The sequence below is a fragment of the Bufo gargarizans genome, chromosome 6 (assembly GCF_014858855.1).
Source record: "Bufo gargarizans isolate SCDJY-AF-19 chromosome 6, ASM1485885v1, whole genome shotgun sequence".
Taxonomy (NCBI): Eukaryota; Metazoa; Chordata; class Amphibia; order Anura; family Bufonidae; genus Bufo; species Bufo gargarizans.
In genome coordinates, this window is record NC_058085.1 from 235,552,240 (window position 1) to 235,570,601 (window position 18,362).

General features: G+C 48.0%; 1 protein-coding gene across 1 annotated transcript in view; it reads right to left on the reverse strand.

Annotated features, from left to right (window-relative positions):
• Positions 1 to 18,362, reverse strand: part of LOC122939794 (zinc finger protein 2-like) — a 47,600-nt gene that overhangs the window by 1,903 nt on the left and 27,335 nt on the right. The window contains exons 7-8 of the mRNA XM_044295931.1: positions 6,242 to 6,333; positions 1,534 to 1,645 (exon numbers count right to left, since the gene is read on the reverse strand). Coding sequence (XP_044151866.1) covers positions 1,534 to 1,645; positions 6,242 to 6,333 — 204 coding nt within the window. The remainder of the gene's footprint in view (positions 1 to 1,533; positions 1,646 to 6,241; positions 6,334 to 18,362) is intronic.

The window sequence follows — 18,362 nt, forward strand, 5'->3', positions numbered from 1 at the left end:
ATTTGGGAACTTAAAGGGAACCTATCACCGAATTTTGTGTATAGAGCTGAGAACATGGGTTGCTAGATGACCGCTAGCACATCCGCAATACCCAGTCCCCATAGCTCTGTGTGCTTTTATTGTGTAAAAAAACCGATTTGATACATATGCATATGTATCAAATCGTTTTTTTTTACACAATAAAAGCACACAGAGCTATGGGGACTGGGTATTGCGGATGTGCTAGTGGCCATCTAGCAACCCATGTCCTCAGCTCTGTACCCAAAATCCAGGTGACGGGTTCCCTTTAATAATCAGACTATTTTAGCTATTTGTAAATGGCTATAATTTTTTATGATCAGAAAGTGATTTTTTCATCTTTATTTTCATGATATGGTTTTTTTTTTCTCACTCAGCCCCACATTTAGGTTATTTTCACACTAGCGTTAAACTGTTCTGGCAGGCTGTTCCGGTAGAGGAACAGCCTGCCAGAGTTAATTGATATATACGATATAGCCGGACATTACCTTTCCCTGACAGATTTAATTGACTATAAGGGGACTCGGCGGAGAACTGGCCTTTTTCTGGCATTAGTGCCATGATTCAGCCAAAAAGAAAAACTGCTGCTTGCCGGAAACAGGCCAGATCCCCAATGGGTTCCATTATAGTCAATGTGTCCTGTTGGTGCTCTGGCAGTTTCCAGCTATGATGAATGCGATGAGCTCCAGCAGGCTGTTTTCCTACTGGGACAGCCTGGAAGGACAGTTTAGCACTAGTGTGAAACTATCTTTACTGTGAACATTTTTTTAGGTCAGTCTTAGTAAAAGAAGCAGCTGGAGCAATTTAAAGTGGCACTTCCATAAGAAAAAGTTATTTTTTAACTCAATATTCTTTAAATAAAAAAACATTTTTGTTAAGAATTTTTAGTTGCTTTTCTTTTTTAATTTTGGCAGTACAATGCGAAATATTGTTCTTCTGTAACAGTCATCACAGAGTGTTAAAACCTCCTGTACAGATATGCAATCAATTTACTGATTACAGTCAGTTTACTGCTGCTATGAGAGGAAGATCTGAAAGGTAATCCTTATGATAGCGGTAGGTGGAGAATTGGAATAACAGTATGACAGCTCTATTGTTGTTTTGCTAGCGCTAGATAAAAGCCGCGTAAGGAAGAGTATTGCATTGATTAGCGTAACGTAAGAGGCTCCAATTTAATCAATCAAATTATTAAGAATATGGCTTAGATGAGTGTTTAAAGTCTGTCAGGAATTCAGATATAAGGGCTACACGTAGCTGTGCAGTGACAGTCTGCAAATAGGCTGAAATTTAACCCTGTAGAGCAAAAATGGATAACATTTTAGAATAATTGGAAAAAAAAATAAATTTCAGCCCAAATTATTAAAATGCAATCAATGCAAACTGCACCCTTAAACAGACTTTACCTGTACTGCTGTCTTTTGTTTTGGATATGGCTGAGAAAAATATCACACTGAAGATGCACATTACAATCTAACGCCGAAAAGCTACCTGCATGACAGTCCTCACCTCACTCACCTGTACTAACACCTCTAGGAACCTGTGCCTCCATTTTACACTGCTGGTCATCCCCTATATATTCCTCATCTTCTTCTTCAATGTCAATTATGACAATATTCAGATTTTCATCCTAAACAGAAAAATGTGGGAGAAAAATGTTAATGATCTGCAAACCTTCTGAGTGCCCATAAACCATGCGGTCGACAGTTGGTAGACTGCTTCACGGCCAAAAACCATGCAGCAAAACCCAACTTGACTTACTGTGGCTCTTGCCAAGGCAGCAAGTGCAAGTGATGGCACTTAAGAACCATATGCTTTTCATGTACAGTTATATATTTTTTTTTCGCCGATTATCTTAGGTAGGGGCTCATATTTTTTGCAGGATGAGAGGACGGTTTTATTGGCACTATTTTGGGGGGCATATGACTTTTGATTGCTTGCTATTACACTATTTGTGATGTAAGGTGACCCCCCAAAATTTTTTTGCATGTTTATTTTTTATTTTTACATTGTTCACCTGATTCTTACGGACGCAGCGATACCTATAATTTTTTGTTTGTTTTAGTGTCTCAAGTCTGGGAACCATATTTATATATATTTTTTCGATTGTCAGTGGCTAAATTGGGGAAGGGGAATATAAATTTAGTACTCCATGGAAGTATGGTACTCCCTGAAGCAACCAATAATGCAGAGGCCCGGATGATCGGGGCACGTGTCACACTGAGTGGTGGTGTCCTTCCTGTATCCCCCTCCTGTTACACACTCTGCACCTTTTTTGGGTCCGTCCCTTCTTTCCAGTATGGGGGACCACACCTGGAAAGTGTTGGCCAGGGACGATCCGGGCACCTCCAGTTTCCGAGGTACTCCGGCCTGCTCTTTCCCGGTCAGAAAAGATCAGGTCCTTGAGGACTGCCTCATAGAACTGAAGGAATTTCCCTGTGTTGCCTAGCGCTCCGGGACAGCACAAAAGAGTTGTACAAGGCAACCTGTACCAAGTAGACTGCAACTTTTTTGTACCATGCCCGGGTTTTGCGTATGGCATTATATGGCTTGAGGACTTGATCAGAGAGATCAACTCCTTCCCATAAACCAATTGTAGTCGTCTATACAATCGGGCTTGAGGACCGTTGCCGCGGTCACTCACACAGGGACAGGGGGGATGCCGTTACCGTGAATTGTGGCCAGTACAAGGACAACCCTCTTGTCCTTATATCTGACCAGCAACAGGTTTCCACTGGTAATGGCACGGGTCTCACCCCTGGGGATAGGTACCTGGAGGGGGTGGGTAGGGAGGCCGTGTTGATTTTTACGCACGGTCCCACAAGTGGACGTGGATCTGGCGGCGAGGGACTGGAAGAAGGGCATACTAGTATAAAAGTTATCCACGTACAGGTGGTAACCCTTATCTAGCAATGGGTGCATAAGGTCCCACACAAGTTTCCCGCTAACACCCAGAGTGGGGGGACATTCTGGGGGTTGAATACAGGAATCTCGCACCTAGTACACCCGAAACTTGTAAGTGTACTCTGAGGTACTCTCACAAAGTTTGTACAGCTTCACACCACACCTCGTCCGCTTAGAGGGAACATACTGGCGGAAAATGAGTCTCCCCTTGAAAGCAATTAGAGACTCATCAACCACGACCTCCCTTCCAGGTACATAAGCCTCCAAAAAAGGCATTTACGGATGGCTTCAAACCGGGAGCGTGTCAGGGCCGTACTGTAAAGTAGGGTCTGGTAGAGGACGTCCCCACTCCAGTAATGCCTGACACTAGTTTTTTGGACTAGGCCCATGTGCAGCACGAGGCCCCAAAACGTTCCTCATCTCGGCTTCACTGACCGGAGTCCAGCCACCGGCCCTAGCCAAAAAGGAGCCCGGGTGTTGAGCAACGAACTGTTGGGCGTACAGGTTCGTTTGCTCCACCATCAGATTTACAAAGTGGTCACTGAAATCTGGATTCCTGGTTGGCCTACAAAATCAGGAATCGCGTGCTCATAATGCTCTGGGGTACACCATGCAAGTTCACTGGTAGGGGGCTCCGATAGACTTAACTGGTGGGCCAGAAAACTAGTACGAGCCCCAGAGCTGCTCGTACTAGTGTGGGCCACAGGGTACCTAGCATGGCGGTCCCCTTGCTCCGCCTGGCGACGTCTCCGCCGCCTTGGGGGCTCATTATCATCGCTAGATGATGAAGAGGACGTGGATGACAAAAGGAAAGTGGGGTCATCCTCGTCCTCACTGGGGCTCTCGGACTCGGAGGCAAGCTGGGTGTATAGGGGGAGTGTGTGTGTGCGTGCGTGGAAATCTTTATTTGGTGTGTGTGTGTGTGGGGGCACAGGTGTTCGCGGACTTACCCTTAACCTAACAGACAAAACTTTTTTTTTTTTTTAAAAGGACCAAAAATGTGAAAAAATAAATAAAATTGAATTCAATCTTGTTGATCAACCGTCCGAAGTTGATCAGCAGTGGGGTGTGCGATGCGCTAACAGTGGCCAGACGCTGAGAGTGCCGGCCACAGTCAGTGTACGCAGAAAAATAAAAAATGTGTGTGCCCCCAAAAAAGTTATGGGGGGGAAGTGGGGCAAGCTTTTTGTTTTATTTTTTCAACTAAACTTTCCCTGAATATCCCTGCCTATCCTAACTTGTCCCTAACCTTTCCCTAAATACCTTGGTGAAGGGGGTGCTGGGCACAGATGGGGGTGCTGGCTCTGGAGATCCGTGCAGCTGCAATAATTTAAATGGCCTGCCCGCCCCTGCAGCCAATGAGAGCCGATCCTGAGAGGTATTATCACACCACCGATCACCATTCTCCCCAGAGACCTGAACAACCCGGAAACGAATTGAATTGACCTATGGTTTGATGTGATCACCGACACGGGGGTGTCCCAGGGTGCTTGCTCAATGATTTGAGCAGGCACCCAGTTCCAATCACCGCCCGCCGCGTGGCGGTGATCGGAACTACACATGCCGTACCGGGACATCATGCCGTACCAGTACGTCACGTGTCCCAAACAGGTTAAAAAATTTATTTGTCTTGCACTGCTGAACATAAGTATTTGAACACCTGAGAAACAGCAAGAAATGTGGCTCTCAAAGACCTGTTACTGTGCCTTTAAAAAGTCCACCTCTACTCCAATCATTAATCTAACTTAGTAGCACCTGTCTGAGCTCTTTAAAGACACCTGTCCACCCCACAGTCAGTCAGACGCCAACTACTACCAAGGGCAAGACCAAAGATCTGTCAAAAGAGACCAGAGACAAAATTGTGGACTTCTACAAGGCTGGAAAGGGCTATGGGGCAATTGCCAAGCAGCTTGGTGAAAATAGATCAACTGTTGGAGAAATTGTTAGAAAATGGAAGAGGCTAAAGAAGACTGTCAGTCTCCCTCGGAATGGGGCTCCATGCAAGATCTCACCTTGTGGGGTATCACTGATGATAAGGAAGGGGAGGAATCAGACCAGAACTACAAGGGAGGAGATGGTCAATGACATGAAGAGAGCTGGGACCACAGTTTCAAAGGTCACTGTCGGCAGAACACTATGCCGTCATGGTTTCAAATCATGCATTTCACGGAAGGCTCCCCTGCTCAAGTCATCACATGTCCAGGCCCGTCTGAAGTTTGTCAATTACCATCTGGATGATCCAGAGGAGGCATGCGAGAAAGTAATGTGGTCAGATGAGACCAAAGTAGAACTTTTTGGTCTAAACTTCACTCGTCGTGTTTGGAGGAAAAAGAAGGATGAGTTGCATCCCAAGAACACCATCCCTACTGTGAAGCATGGGGGTGGTAACATCATGCTTTGAGGGTGCTTTTCTGCAAAGTGGACAGGACGACTGCATTGTATTAAGGAGAGGATAAATGGGGCCATTTATTGTGCGATTTTGAGCAACAACCTCCTTCCCTCAGTCAGAGCATTGAAGATGGGTCGTGGCTGAGTCTTCCAACATGACAACGAGCCGAAGCACACAGCCAGATAACCAAGGAGTGGCTCCGTAAGAAGCATATCAAGGTTCTGGAGTGGCCTAGCCAGTCTCCAGACCTAAATTCTATAGAACTTCTTTGGAGGGAGCTGAAACTCTGTGTTGCTCAGCGACAGCCCCCAAACCTGACAGATCTAGAGGAGATCTCTGTGGAGGAGTGGGCCAAAATCCCTGTTGCAGTATGTGCAAACCTGGTCAAGAACTACAGGAAACGTTTGACCTCTGTAATTGCTATTAACACTGATTTTCTCAGGTGTTCAAATACTTATGTTCAGCAGTGCAAGTCAAATACATTCTTTAAAAATCATACAATGTGATTTCCTTATTTTTATTTATTTTTTACATTCTGTCTCTCAGAGTGGGAATGCACCTACAATGTGAATTTCAGACCCCTCCATGATTTCTAAGTGGGAGAACTTGCAGGGTGTTCAAATACTTCTGTTCCTCATTGTACTTTGATTAGCTATCTCTGCCTAATCCCTCCTAGCTCCCCCATAGTCATACATGTTCGGCTTGGCCAAACATGTATGTATAGTCAGTGGGCAGAGGAGGGAAAGCAATCACTTCTCTACCCCAACATCATCTGTCAGGGGACAGTTGAGAGCACCCCACACACACACTGGAATGTCAACCGACAATACATTAATGTGTATGGGGGCCTCAAAGCTTATTCTGGAGTGAGGCATATGTGTGCAGGGTAAGTTATCTAAAAGATGTACATTAACGTGACCAAGAATACAATACCTCATTCTGTTTTTTGAAGGATTTCTCATTTAATGCATAAGGTGCTGGATAAGGAGGACTGGTGCATCTTTCTGGTGTTACACTGTATACTTCTGTAGAAGACACAGGTTACATTGTAAGCAAATCTAAATAGCAAAAATGATGAAGTATACTGCTACAATCTGACAACCAAAGGAACAGCCACGTTCACACTGTGTTCAGCCACGTTCACACTGTGCAATTGTTTGTAAACCAATACAAGTAGTAGATAGAAAAATGAGAAATAATGTTTTTAATATATATAATATATATATATATATATTTCCTTCCTTTTTTTGGCTAGTTACATTCATTATAGTGCGATATATGAGAATATAATGTTGTCACTTACTTTCATGCGGCCGTTTCTTGAGAAAACGAAGTTTTATAATATGCAAATCCGGTCTCTACCAGCAAGTAGGGCGTCTACTTGCTGGTAGCCGCCGCAGAAAACCGCCCCCTCGTCGTGTTGATTGACCGGGCCAGCCGTGATCTCCTCCTCCGGCCGGCCCTGTCAGTATTTCAAAAATCGCGCGCCTCTGTTCATTCGGCGCAGGCATCACCGAAAGAGAAGACGTCATCGGCGCAGGCGCACTGAGGGAGTTCTGAGGAGACGAGCCTCCTCACATCAGAGCGCCTGCGCCGAATGAACAGAGGCGCGCGATTTTTGAAATACTGACAGGGCCGGCCGCAGGAGGGGGGAAATGGCAGTGCGTCTTATGGGGCGAATGCTGCCGTTTACACTGATACACCGCCGACCGCATGTTGCACAGCGCGGTCGGAGTTGTATCAGCTAGGAGGGAGGAGGGGCTGGGGGCTGGCATCTTGTTTTGTAATGGCAGCGTGGCCCGGTGCAGTCACTGTATTCTATTGCATCAGGCCCCGCTGATTGTACTAATCGTATCTAACTGCAGGCATGTTTAACTATAGAAAATCTTCAATCCAGCAGCCTGTACTTACGGCTTGCATTAAGACATTGATGGGTGCATGTCGGATATTGTATTCATGGACACACCGCGTTTCCTTCATTCCTTTGAGCTACATCGCTATGATGCAGTTTCCCCAAGCAGTGTAGCAGTTATATCAGTTTCCCTGTAAAGTTGTAATCTAAATCAGTCGTTCTGATACACTTTCCCGTAATTGCCACATAATTTGCTATGTCAGTCTCTAGCGTTTGATAGTAGAAACCGCTAATAGTCATTCCGATACAATGTTTTACCTATGATGCGTAGCAAATGACAGAGTAGGCGGGACGGGGGCGTGCCAGGGCTCTGGCGCGGTCCCCAGTTGATTGGTTCCTGCGGTACTGGTTTCCGCCTAGGAGGTGTGGTGAATTCTTCTTTAGGATGAGCACGGGGCGGCCGCGCTACGGCCATTCTAGTGCCGCTGACTACGTGGCTGCATGCTAATACAGAAGCGCGTGCAGCTGCTCCATGTTTGTTTGTTTGTCTTTCGCTTCCATTGCTCCTGATGACTAAGTTGCAAGTGAATAGCAACTTGAGAAACGCGTCGAGCAGCAACTATATACAGCAAAGAGCTATTATGAGGTTCTGCTGTCACAAAGAATAGGTTTAGGAAGCAAGAAACAATCATTTAGTAGCCAATTCTGGAGGAGGGGGTATTTATGTTGTATCATAGGCGTTAGATGCGGGCAAACAGCCAGGGACAGTATTAAATGAGGGTCCCACAGCAGTTACAAGTCCGGTCCGACACCCCCAATCCAGAGTATTCAACCCATAGGGAAAGGGTCCACACTGGACCATAATATGACCTGGGTTTTGTGTTAATAAATGTTAGGATCATTCACCCACATTTAATTAATTATTAAAAGTTACGTTTTAGCGACTGACCTCTGAAAGTTAAACTGTACTTACGTCCGTAGCAGGTAGGAGGCTGGGCTGGCGGGCACTGGCAGCGTAACTCACTACGTCACGTTCCTGCTCTGCCCACTTTTTTGAATGAAGCAGGCGACGCGGGCACGTGACATAGTAAGTTACGCTGCCAGTACCCGCCCTCCCAGCCTCCTGCCTGCTATGGTGCTAAGTACAGGCTGCTGGATTGAAGATTTTCTATAGTTAAACATTGCCTGCAGTTAAATACGATTCGTACAGTGAGAGGGGCCCGGTGCAATAGAATACAATGACTGCACTGGGCCCTGCTGCCATTACAAAACTACTGTAGATGCCAGCCCCCACCCCCTGTATTGGGGGTCATTCACAGGGACACGGTTATGGGGGGAGATCTGTGGATGACACATAAAATAAGATGCTATTTATCTGTCATCCACAGATCCCCCCATAGCAGTGTCATGCCATCCACAGATGCCCCCATAACAGTGCCATCCACAGACGCCCCAATAACAGTGCCATCCACAGATGCCCCCATAACAGTGTCAGCCACAGACCCCCATAACAGTGCCATCCACAGACCCCCATAACAGTGCCATCCACAGACGCCCATAACAGTGTCAGCCACAGATCCTCCATAACAGTGCGTTATCCACAGATCCCCCATATTAGTGTCATTCACAGGCTACCATTAGTTCAAAGCCCACCAAAAGCCCACCTTTTGGTTCAAATATTTTTTTTCTTATTTTCCTCCTCAAAAACCTAGGTGCGTCTAATTGGGCGAAAAATACGGTATTTTACTTGCAGATTGTGTCACAGATCTCACCCTTTGTATTGCAAAGGGTGAAATCTGCACTGAAAATTAGCCCAAACAATTGACATGCTGACAATTTCTGCATGGAAAGCTTCCAAACCATGCAGATGAGATTTTGAAAATGTCATCTAGTGATGAACAAAGCAAGCTTCGTATGCTAGATCTGAACTTGTTTTGCTTAAAATTTGGAATTAATGCTGTACGGAGATCTGTCTCCGTACAGCATTAAAATGTACAGCCTCCGATGAAGGGAAGCGGGTTATTCGCTCGTTGAATTACTTTTGGATTTGATATGTAAACTGGAAAACCATTTTTTTAAACTTGGATCTGAACTCTGCGTCTGATCCGAGGTACCAGTTGAAACTGAAGCTGAGTTTGTATCCAAGCTTTAAATTGATTTACAGCACAGACTTGTGGGAAGAGCTACTGTCACGGGTAAGGAAGGTAGAGAGGAAGTGCACCCCTAAACTGCCACCCTCAACCCTGTCCATGCCTACTTGCACCACCCACCCTAGGTGACGGGGCGCAACTGGGCGACGGTCCCTGATCTACGTAAGTGTAGAGCAGAGTGAACAGAGAAAGAGAGGAACAGACAGCCAAGGCAGAAGGCGGTACACAAGACTAAGGCAACGGATAGACAGGGAGGTAGATAAGACAACAGTACCCAGTGATGGGAAAGGCAATGGCGGGTCAACTAGCCGAGGTCGGTCCGGGAGGTCACGTCAATACAAGGGATGAGGCAGGAGACAAAATCCGAGAACGAGCCGAGGTCAAATCCGAGAGATAGCGTAGGTACCAAGGGAGCGGGCAAAGCGAGGTCAGGAAACAAACAAGGTCAATACCAGAGGTCAAGTAGGAAGCAATGATAATAGGACACACAGCCCTAGAGACCAAAATCACAGGCAACCTGTAGCCAGCAGGCCGCCTGTATTTATAATGAGGACTGACAGACAGACAAGTCGAACACCAAGTGATCAGCTCGGCGCTCAAGGCAGACCTAGGAGCAGGGAGCCTCCCAGCTAGCAAAGCCACCCTGTGAACGAGGCCAAGCACAGATCCTCGCTCCCGAAGCTAAGCAGCAGGCCTGCGGCTGATGGGAGACAGAGTGCGCCTTCGGCGCCCCGTTACAGTAACCCCCTTTTCCGAGAGGCCACCGGACCAACAAGCGTTGTGGACGACCATACTTTATCGCTGAGTACGAAACTTACTCCCTTGGAACGTTTCTTATTGACATGTCTACACTGAAACTCCTTGGCCTTTTTCAGGTTCGCTTGAACTGTGCACAGTCTAGAGGTCAAATCATCTGCCTGTGGGTTGAGTCAGAACGCGGAGGAATTAGAGCTAAAACGAGGATGAAAACCAATACAAAAAAAAAGGAGATACTCCAGTGGACTAATTTACCCGATTGTTGATGGCAAACTCTGCCAACGGGAGATATCTCACCCATAAAAGCTGATTGTGCGATACATAACACCTCAGGAAAAGTTCTACTGCCTGATTTAACAGTTCCGTCTGCCCATTAGTCTCTGGATGAAAAGCAGACGAAAAGGATAAAGAGATGTCGCATCTTTGACAAAAAAGCTCTCCAGAATCCAGAAACAAACTGAGCGCCCCTATCAGAGACAATGTTTTCAGGGACACCATGCAGGCGTACCACATGTGCAATAAACAAGGATGCTAAGGTTTTCACATCAGGGAGCTTACTTAAAGGAACAAAATGCACCATCTTGCTAAAACGGTCAACCACTACCCAAACCACTGACTTCCCCTCAGAGGGGGGCAGGTCAGAAATAAAATCCATGGAAATGTGTGACCATGGTTTGCACGGAATGGGTAGTGGTTGTAGTTCACCAGCGGGATGTGTTCTCTGGGTCTTAGATCTGGCACAAACCTCACAAGCCAAAACATAAGATTGTACATCCTTAGACAAAGTAGACCACCAGAAGGACCTCAGCAGCAATTCTTTAGTGGCAGCGATGCCTGGATGACCACACAGAACAGAGTCATGACACTCACCCATAAGTAGAGTTGAGCGAACACCTGGATGTTCGGGTTCGAGAAGTTCGGCCGAACTTCCCGAAAATGTTCGGGTTCGGGATCCGAACCCGATCCGAACTTCGTCCCGAACCCGAACCCCATTGAAGTCAATGGGGACCCGAACTTTTCGGCACTAAAACGGCTGTAAAACAGCCCAGGAAAGGGCTAGAGGGCTGCAAAAGGCAGCAACATGTAGGTAAATCCCCTGCAAACAAATGTGGATAGGGAAATGAATTAAAATAAAAATTAAATAAATAAAAATTAACCAAAATCAATTGGAGAGAGGTCCCATAGCAGAGAATCTGGCTTCCCGTCACCCACCACTGGAACAGTCCATTCTCAGATATTTAGGCCCCGGCACCCAGGCAGAGGAGAGAGGTCCCGTAACAGAGAATCTGGCTTCATGTCAGCAGAGAATCAGTCTTCATATCATAGCAGAGAATCGGGCTTCACGTCACCCACCACTGCAACAGTCCATTTTCATAAATTTAGGCCCAGCACCCAGGCAGAGGAGAGAGGTCCCGTAACAGAGGATCTGGCTTCATGTCAGCAGAGAATCAGTCTGCATGTCATAGCAGAGAATCAGGCTTCACGTCAGCCACCAATGCAACAGTCCATTGTCAGATATTTAGGCCCAGCACCCAGGCAGAGGAGAGAGGTCCCGTAACAGAGGATCTGGCTTCATGTCAGCAGAGAATCAGTCTGCATGTCATAGCAGAGAATCAGTCTGCATGTCATAGCAGAGAATCAGTCTTCATGTCATAGCAGAGAATCAGGCTTCACGTCACCCACCACTGTAAGAGTCCATTTTCATAAATTTAGGCCCAGCACCCAGGCAGAGGAGAGAGGTCCCGTAACAGAGGATCTGGCTTCATGTCAGCAGAGAATCAGTCTGCATGTCATAGCAGAGAATGAGGCTTCACGTCAGCCACCACTGCAACAGTCCATTGGCATATATTTAGGCCCAGCACACAGGTAGAGGAGAGAGGTCCCGTAACAGACAATCTGGCTTCATGTCAGCAGAGAATTAGTCTGCATGTCATAGCAGAGAATCAGGCTTCACGTCACCCACCACTGTAAGAGTCCATTTTCATAAATTTAGGCCCAGCACCCAGGCAGAGGAGAGAGGTCCCGTAACAGAGGATCTGGCTTCATGTCAGCAGAGAATCAGTCTGCATGTCATAGCAGAGAATCAGGCTTCACGTCAGCCACCACTGCAACAGTCCATTGTCATAAATTTAGGCCCAGCACCCAGGCAGAGGAGAGAGGTCCCGTAACAGACAATCTGGCTTCATGTCAGCAGAGAATCAGTCTTCATGTCATAGCAGAGAATCAGGCTTCACGTCAGCCACCACTGTAAGAGTCCATTTTCATAAATTTAGGCCCAGCACCCAGGCAGAGGAGAGAGGTCCCGTAACAGACAATCTGGCTTCATGTCAGCAGAGAATCAGTCTTCATGTCATAGCAGAGAATCAGGCTTCACGTCACCCACCACTGTAAGAGTCCATTTTCATAAATTTAGGCCCAGCACCCAGGCAGAGGAGAGAGGTCCCGTAACAGACAATCTGGCTTCATGTCAGCAGAGAATCAGGCTTCACGTCACCCACCACTGTAAGAGTCCATTTTCATAAATTTAGGCCCAGCACCCAGGCAGAGGAGAGAGGTCCCGTAACAGACAATCTGGCTTCATGTCAGCAGAGAATTAGTCTGCATGTCATAGCAGAGAATGAGGCTTCACGTCAGCCACCACTGCAACAGTCCATTGGCATATATTTAGGCCCAGCACACAGGCAGAGGAGAGAGGTCCCGTAACAGACAATCTGGCTTCATGTCAGCAGAGAAATTAGTCTGCATGTCATAGCAGAGAATCAGGCTTCACGTCACCCACCACTGTAAGAGTCCATTTTCATAAATTTAGGCCCAGCACCCAGGCAGAGGAGAGAGGTCCCGTAACAGAGGATCTGGCTTCATGTCAGCAGAGAATCAGTCTGCATGTCATAGCAGAGAATCAGGCTTCACGTCAGCCACCACTGCAACAGTCCATTGTCATAAATTTAGGCCCAGCACCCAGGCAGAGGAGAGAGGTCCCGTAACAGACAATCTGGCTTCATGTCAGCAGAGAATCAGTCTTCATATCATAGCAGAGAATCAGGCTTCACGTCACCCACCACTGTAAGAGTCCATTTTCATAAATTTAGGCCCAGCACCCAGGCAGAGGAGAGAGGTCCCGTAACAGACAATCTGGCTTCATGTCAGCAGAGAATTAGTCTGCATGTCATAGCAGAGAATGAGGCTTCACGTCAGCCACCACTGCAACAGTCCATTGGCATATATTTAGGCCCAGCACCCAGGCAGAGGAGAGAGGTCCCGTAACAGACAATCTGGCTTCATGTCAGCAGAGAATCAGTCTTCATGTCATAGCAGAGAATCAGGCTTCACGTCACCCACCACTGTAAGAGTCCATTGTCATAAATTTAGGCCCAGCACCCAGGCAGAGGAGAGAGGTCCCGTAACAGACAATCTGGCTTCATGTCAGCAGAGAATTAGTCTGCATGTCATAGCAGAGAATGAGGCTTCACGTCAGCCACCACTGCAACAGTCCATTGGCATATATTTAGGCCCAGCACACAGGCAGAGGAGAGAGGTCCCGTAACAGAGGATCTGGCTTCATGTCAGCAGAGAATCAGTCTGCATGTCATAGCAGAAAATCAGGCTTCACGTCAGCCACCACTGCAACAGTCCATTGTCAGATATTTAGGCCCAGCACCCAGGCAGAGGAGAGAGGTCCCGTAACAGAGAATCTGTCTTCATGTCAGCAGAGAATTAGTCTGCATGTCATAGCAGAGAATCAGGCTTCACGTCACCCAACATTGGAACAGTCCATTGGCATATATTTAGGCCCCGGCACCCAGACAGAGGAGAGGTTCAGTCAACTTTGGGTAGCCTCGCAATATAATGGTAAAATGAAAATAAAAATAGGATTGAATGAGGAAGTGCCCTGGAGTCCAATAATATATGGTTATGGGGAGGTAGTTAATGTCTAATCTGGACAAGGGACGGACAGGTCCTGTGGGATCCATGCCTGGTTCATTTTTATGAACGTCAGCTTGTCCACATTGGCTGTAGACAGGCGGCTGCGTTTGTCTGTAATGACGCCCCCTGCCGTGCTGAATACACGTTCAGACAAAACGCTGGCCGCCGGGCAGGCCAGCACCTCCAAGGCATAAAAGGCTAGCTCTGGCCACGTGGACAATTTAGAGACCCAGAAGTTGAATGGGGCCGAACCATCAGTCAGTACGTGGAGGGGTGTGCACACGTACTGTTCCACCATGTTAGTGAAATGCTGCCTCCTGCTAACACGTTGCGTATCAGGTGGTGGTGCAGTTAGCTGTGGCGTGTTGACAAAAGTTTTCCAAATCTCTGCCATGCTAACCCTGCCCTCAGAGGAGCTGGCCGTGACACAGCTGCCTTGGCGACCTCTTGCTCCTCCTGTGCCTTGGCCTTGGGCTTCCACTTGTTCCCCTGTGACATTTGGGAATGCTCTCAGTAGCGCGTCTACCAACGTGCGCTTGTACTCGCGCATCTTCCTATCACGCTCCAGTGCAGGAAGTAAGGTGGGCACATTGTCTTTGTAGCGTGGATCCAGCAGGGTGGCAACCCAGTAGTCCGCACAGGTTAAAATGTGGGCAACTCTGCTGTCGTTGCGCAGGCACTGCAGCATGTAGTCGCTCATGTGTGCCAGGCTGCCCAGGGGTAAGGACAAGCTGTCCTCTGTGGGAGGCTTATCGTCATTGTCCTGCCTTTCCCCCCAGCCACGCACCAGTGATGGACCCGAGCTGCGTTGGGTGCCACCCCGCTGTGACCATGCTTCATCCTCATCCTCCTCCACCTCCTCATCCTCGTCCTCGTCCTCCAGTAGTGGGCCCTGTCTGGCCACATTTGTACCTGGCCTCTGCTGTTGCCAAAAACCTCCCTCTGAGTCACTTCGAAGAGACTGGCCTGAAAGTGCTAAAAATGACCTCTCTTCCTCCTCCTCCTCCTCCTCCTGGGCCACCTCCTCTTCCATCATCGCCCTAAGTGTTTTCTCAAGGAGACATAGAAGTGGTATTGTAACGCTGATAACGGCGTCATCGCCACTGGCCATGTTGGTGGAGTACTCGAAACAGCGCAACAGGGCACACAGGTCTCGCATGGAGGCCCAGTCATTGGTGGTGAAGTGGTGCTGTTCTGTAGTGCGACTGACCCGTGCGTGCTGCAGCTGAAACTCCACTATGGCCTGCTGCTGCTCGCACAGTCTGTCCAGCATGTGCAAGGTGGAGTTCCACCTGGTGGGCACGTCGCATATGAGGCGGTGAGCGGGAAGGCCGAAGTTACGCTGTAGCGCAGACAGGCGAGCAGCAGCAGGATGTGAACGCCGGAAGCGCGAACAGACGGCCCGCACTTTATGCAGCAGCTCTGACATGTCGGGGTAGTTGTGAATGAACTTCTGCACCACCAAATCCAGCACATGCGCCAAGCAAGGGATGTGCGTCAAATTGGCTAGTCCCAGAGCTGCAACGAGATTTCGCCCATTATCACACACCACCAGGCCGGGCTTGAGGCTCACCGGCAGCAACCACTCGTCGGTCTGTTGTTCTATACCACGCCACAACTCCTGTGCGGTGTGGGGCCTGTCCCCCAAACATATGAGTTTCAGAAAGGCCTGCTGACGTTTACCCCGGGCTGTGCTGAAGTTGGTGGTGAAGGTGTGTGGCTGACTGGATGAGCAGGTGGAAGAAGAGGAGGAGGAAGCCGAGAAGGAGGAGGTGGCAACAGGAAGGCAAAGAATGTTGCCCTGCGATCCTTGGCGGCGGAAGGACGTGCGCTAAACAGCTCTCCGCCTGGGGCCCAGCTGCCACTACATTTACCCAGTGTGCAGTTAGGGAGATATAGCGTCCCTGGCTGTGCTTACTGGTCCACGTATCTGTGGTTAGGTGGACCTTGCTACAGATGGCGTTGCGCAGTGCACACTTGATTTTATCGGATACTTGGTTGTGCAGGGAAGGCACGGCTCTCTTGGAGAAGTAGTGGCGGCTGGGAACAACATACTGTGGGACAGCAAGCGACATGAGCTGTTTGAAGCTGTCTGTGTCCACCAGCCTAAATGACAGCATTTCATAGGCCAGTAGTTTAGAAATGCTGGCATTCAGGGCCAGGGATCGAGGGTGGCTAGGTGGGAATTTACGCTTTCTCTCAAATGTTTGTGAGATGGAGAGCTGAACGCTGCCGTGTGACATAGTTGAGACGCTTGGTGACGGAGGTGGTGGTGGTGGTACATCCCCTGTTTGCTGGGCGGCAGGTGCCAACGTTCCTCCAGAGGCAGAGGAAGAGGCCGAGGCGGCAGCAGCAGAAGAGGTAGCAGGGGGAGCCTGAGTGACTTCCTTGGTTTTAAGGTGTTTACTCCACTGCAGTTCATGCTTTGCATGCAGGTGCCTGGTCATGCAGGTTGTGCTCAGGTTCAGAACGTTAATGCCTCGCTTCAGGCTCTGATGGCACAGCGTGTAAACCACTCGGGTCTTGTCGTCAGCACATTGTTTGAAGAAGTGCCATGCCAGGGAACTCCTTGAAGCTGCCTTTGGGGTGCTCGGTCCCAGATGGCGGCGGTCAGTAGCAGGCGGAGTCTCTTGGCGGCGGGTGTTCTGCTTCTGCCCACTGCTCCCTCTTTTGCTACGCTGTTGGCTCGGTCTCACCACTGCCTCTTCCTCCGAACTGTGAAAGTCAGTGGCACGACCTTCATTCCATGTGGGGTCTAGGACCTCATCGTCCCCTGCATCGTCTTCCACCCAGTCTTGATCCCTGACCTCCTGTTCAGTCTGCACACTGCAGAAAGACGCAGCAGTTGGCACCTGTGTTTCGTCATCATCAGAGACATGCTGAGGTGGTATTCCCATGTCCTCATCATCAGGAAACATAAGTGGTTGTGCGTCAGTGCATTCTATGTCTTTAACCGCTGGGGAAGGGCTAGGTGGATGCCCTTGGGAAACCCTGCCAGCGGAGTCTTCAAACAGCATAAGAGACTGCTGCATAACTTGAGGCTGAGACAGTTTCCCTGGTATGCATGGGGGTGATGTGACAGACTGATGGGGTTGGTTTTCAGGCGCCATCTGTGCGCTTTCTGCAGAAGACTGGGTGGGAGATAATGTGAACGTGCTGGATCCACTGTCGGCCACCCAATTGACTAATGCCTGTACCTGCTCAGGCCTTACCATCCTTAGAACGGCATTGGGCCCCACCATATATCGCTGTAAATTCTGGCGGCTACTGGGACCTGAGGTAGTTGGTACACTAGGACGTGTGGATGTGGCAGAACGGCCACGTCCTCTCCCAGCACCAGAGGGTCCACTAACACCACCACGACCATGTCCACGTCCGCGTCCCTTACTAGATGTTTTCCTCATTGTTATGGTTCACCACAACAACAAAAATATTTGAATGTATTGTATTCAAATTCAGCGGGATATAAATTTGAGGCCTAGTATTTAGGCGCTGGGTGACCGGTATGGATTTAGTGACAGAATTAGACTTGGAAATGCACAGTAGCGTGTGTGTGAAGTTATTCTGAATGACCCTATGTGCACCTTGAATATTATATACCCTTTTAGGGATAGATTTCAAATATGTCTGATATAGCAGAAACCACTAAATTATGAAATTGCTAAATTGGGAATTGTATTTCAACCCAGAACAAAAAATGTGCTTTGGCGGACACTAAATAACTTGCCCATCCACAACAGGACAGCGGTAACGACAGATTTAGCGGGATATAAATTTGAGGCCTACTATTTAGGCGCTGGGTGACCGGTATGGATTTAGTGACAGAATTAGACTTGGAAATGCACAGTAGCGTGTGTGTGAAGTTATTCTGAATGACCCTATGTGCACCTTGAATATTATATACCCTTTTAGGGATAGAATTCAAATAGCTCTGATATAGCAGAAACCACTAAATTATGAAATTGCTAAATTGGGAATTGTATTTCAACCCAGAACAAAAAATGTGCTTTGACGGACACTAAATAACTTGCCCATCCACAACAGGACAGCGGTAACGACAGATTTAGCGGGATATAAATTTGAGGCCTAGTATTTAGGCGCTGGGTGACCGGTATGGATTTAGTGACAGAATTAGACTTGGAAATGCACAGTAGCGTGTGTGTGAAGTTATTCTGAATGACCCTATGTGCACCTTGAATATTATATACCCTTTTAGGGATAGATTTCAAATAGCTCTGATATAGCAGAAACCACTAAATTATGAAATTGCTAAATTGGGAATTGTATTTCAACCCAGAACAAAAAATGTGCTTTGACGGACACTAAATAACTTGCCCATCCACAACAGGACAGCGGTAACGACAGATTTAGC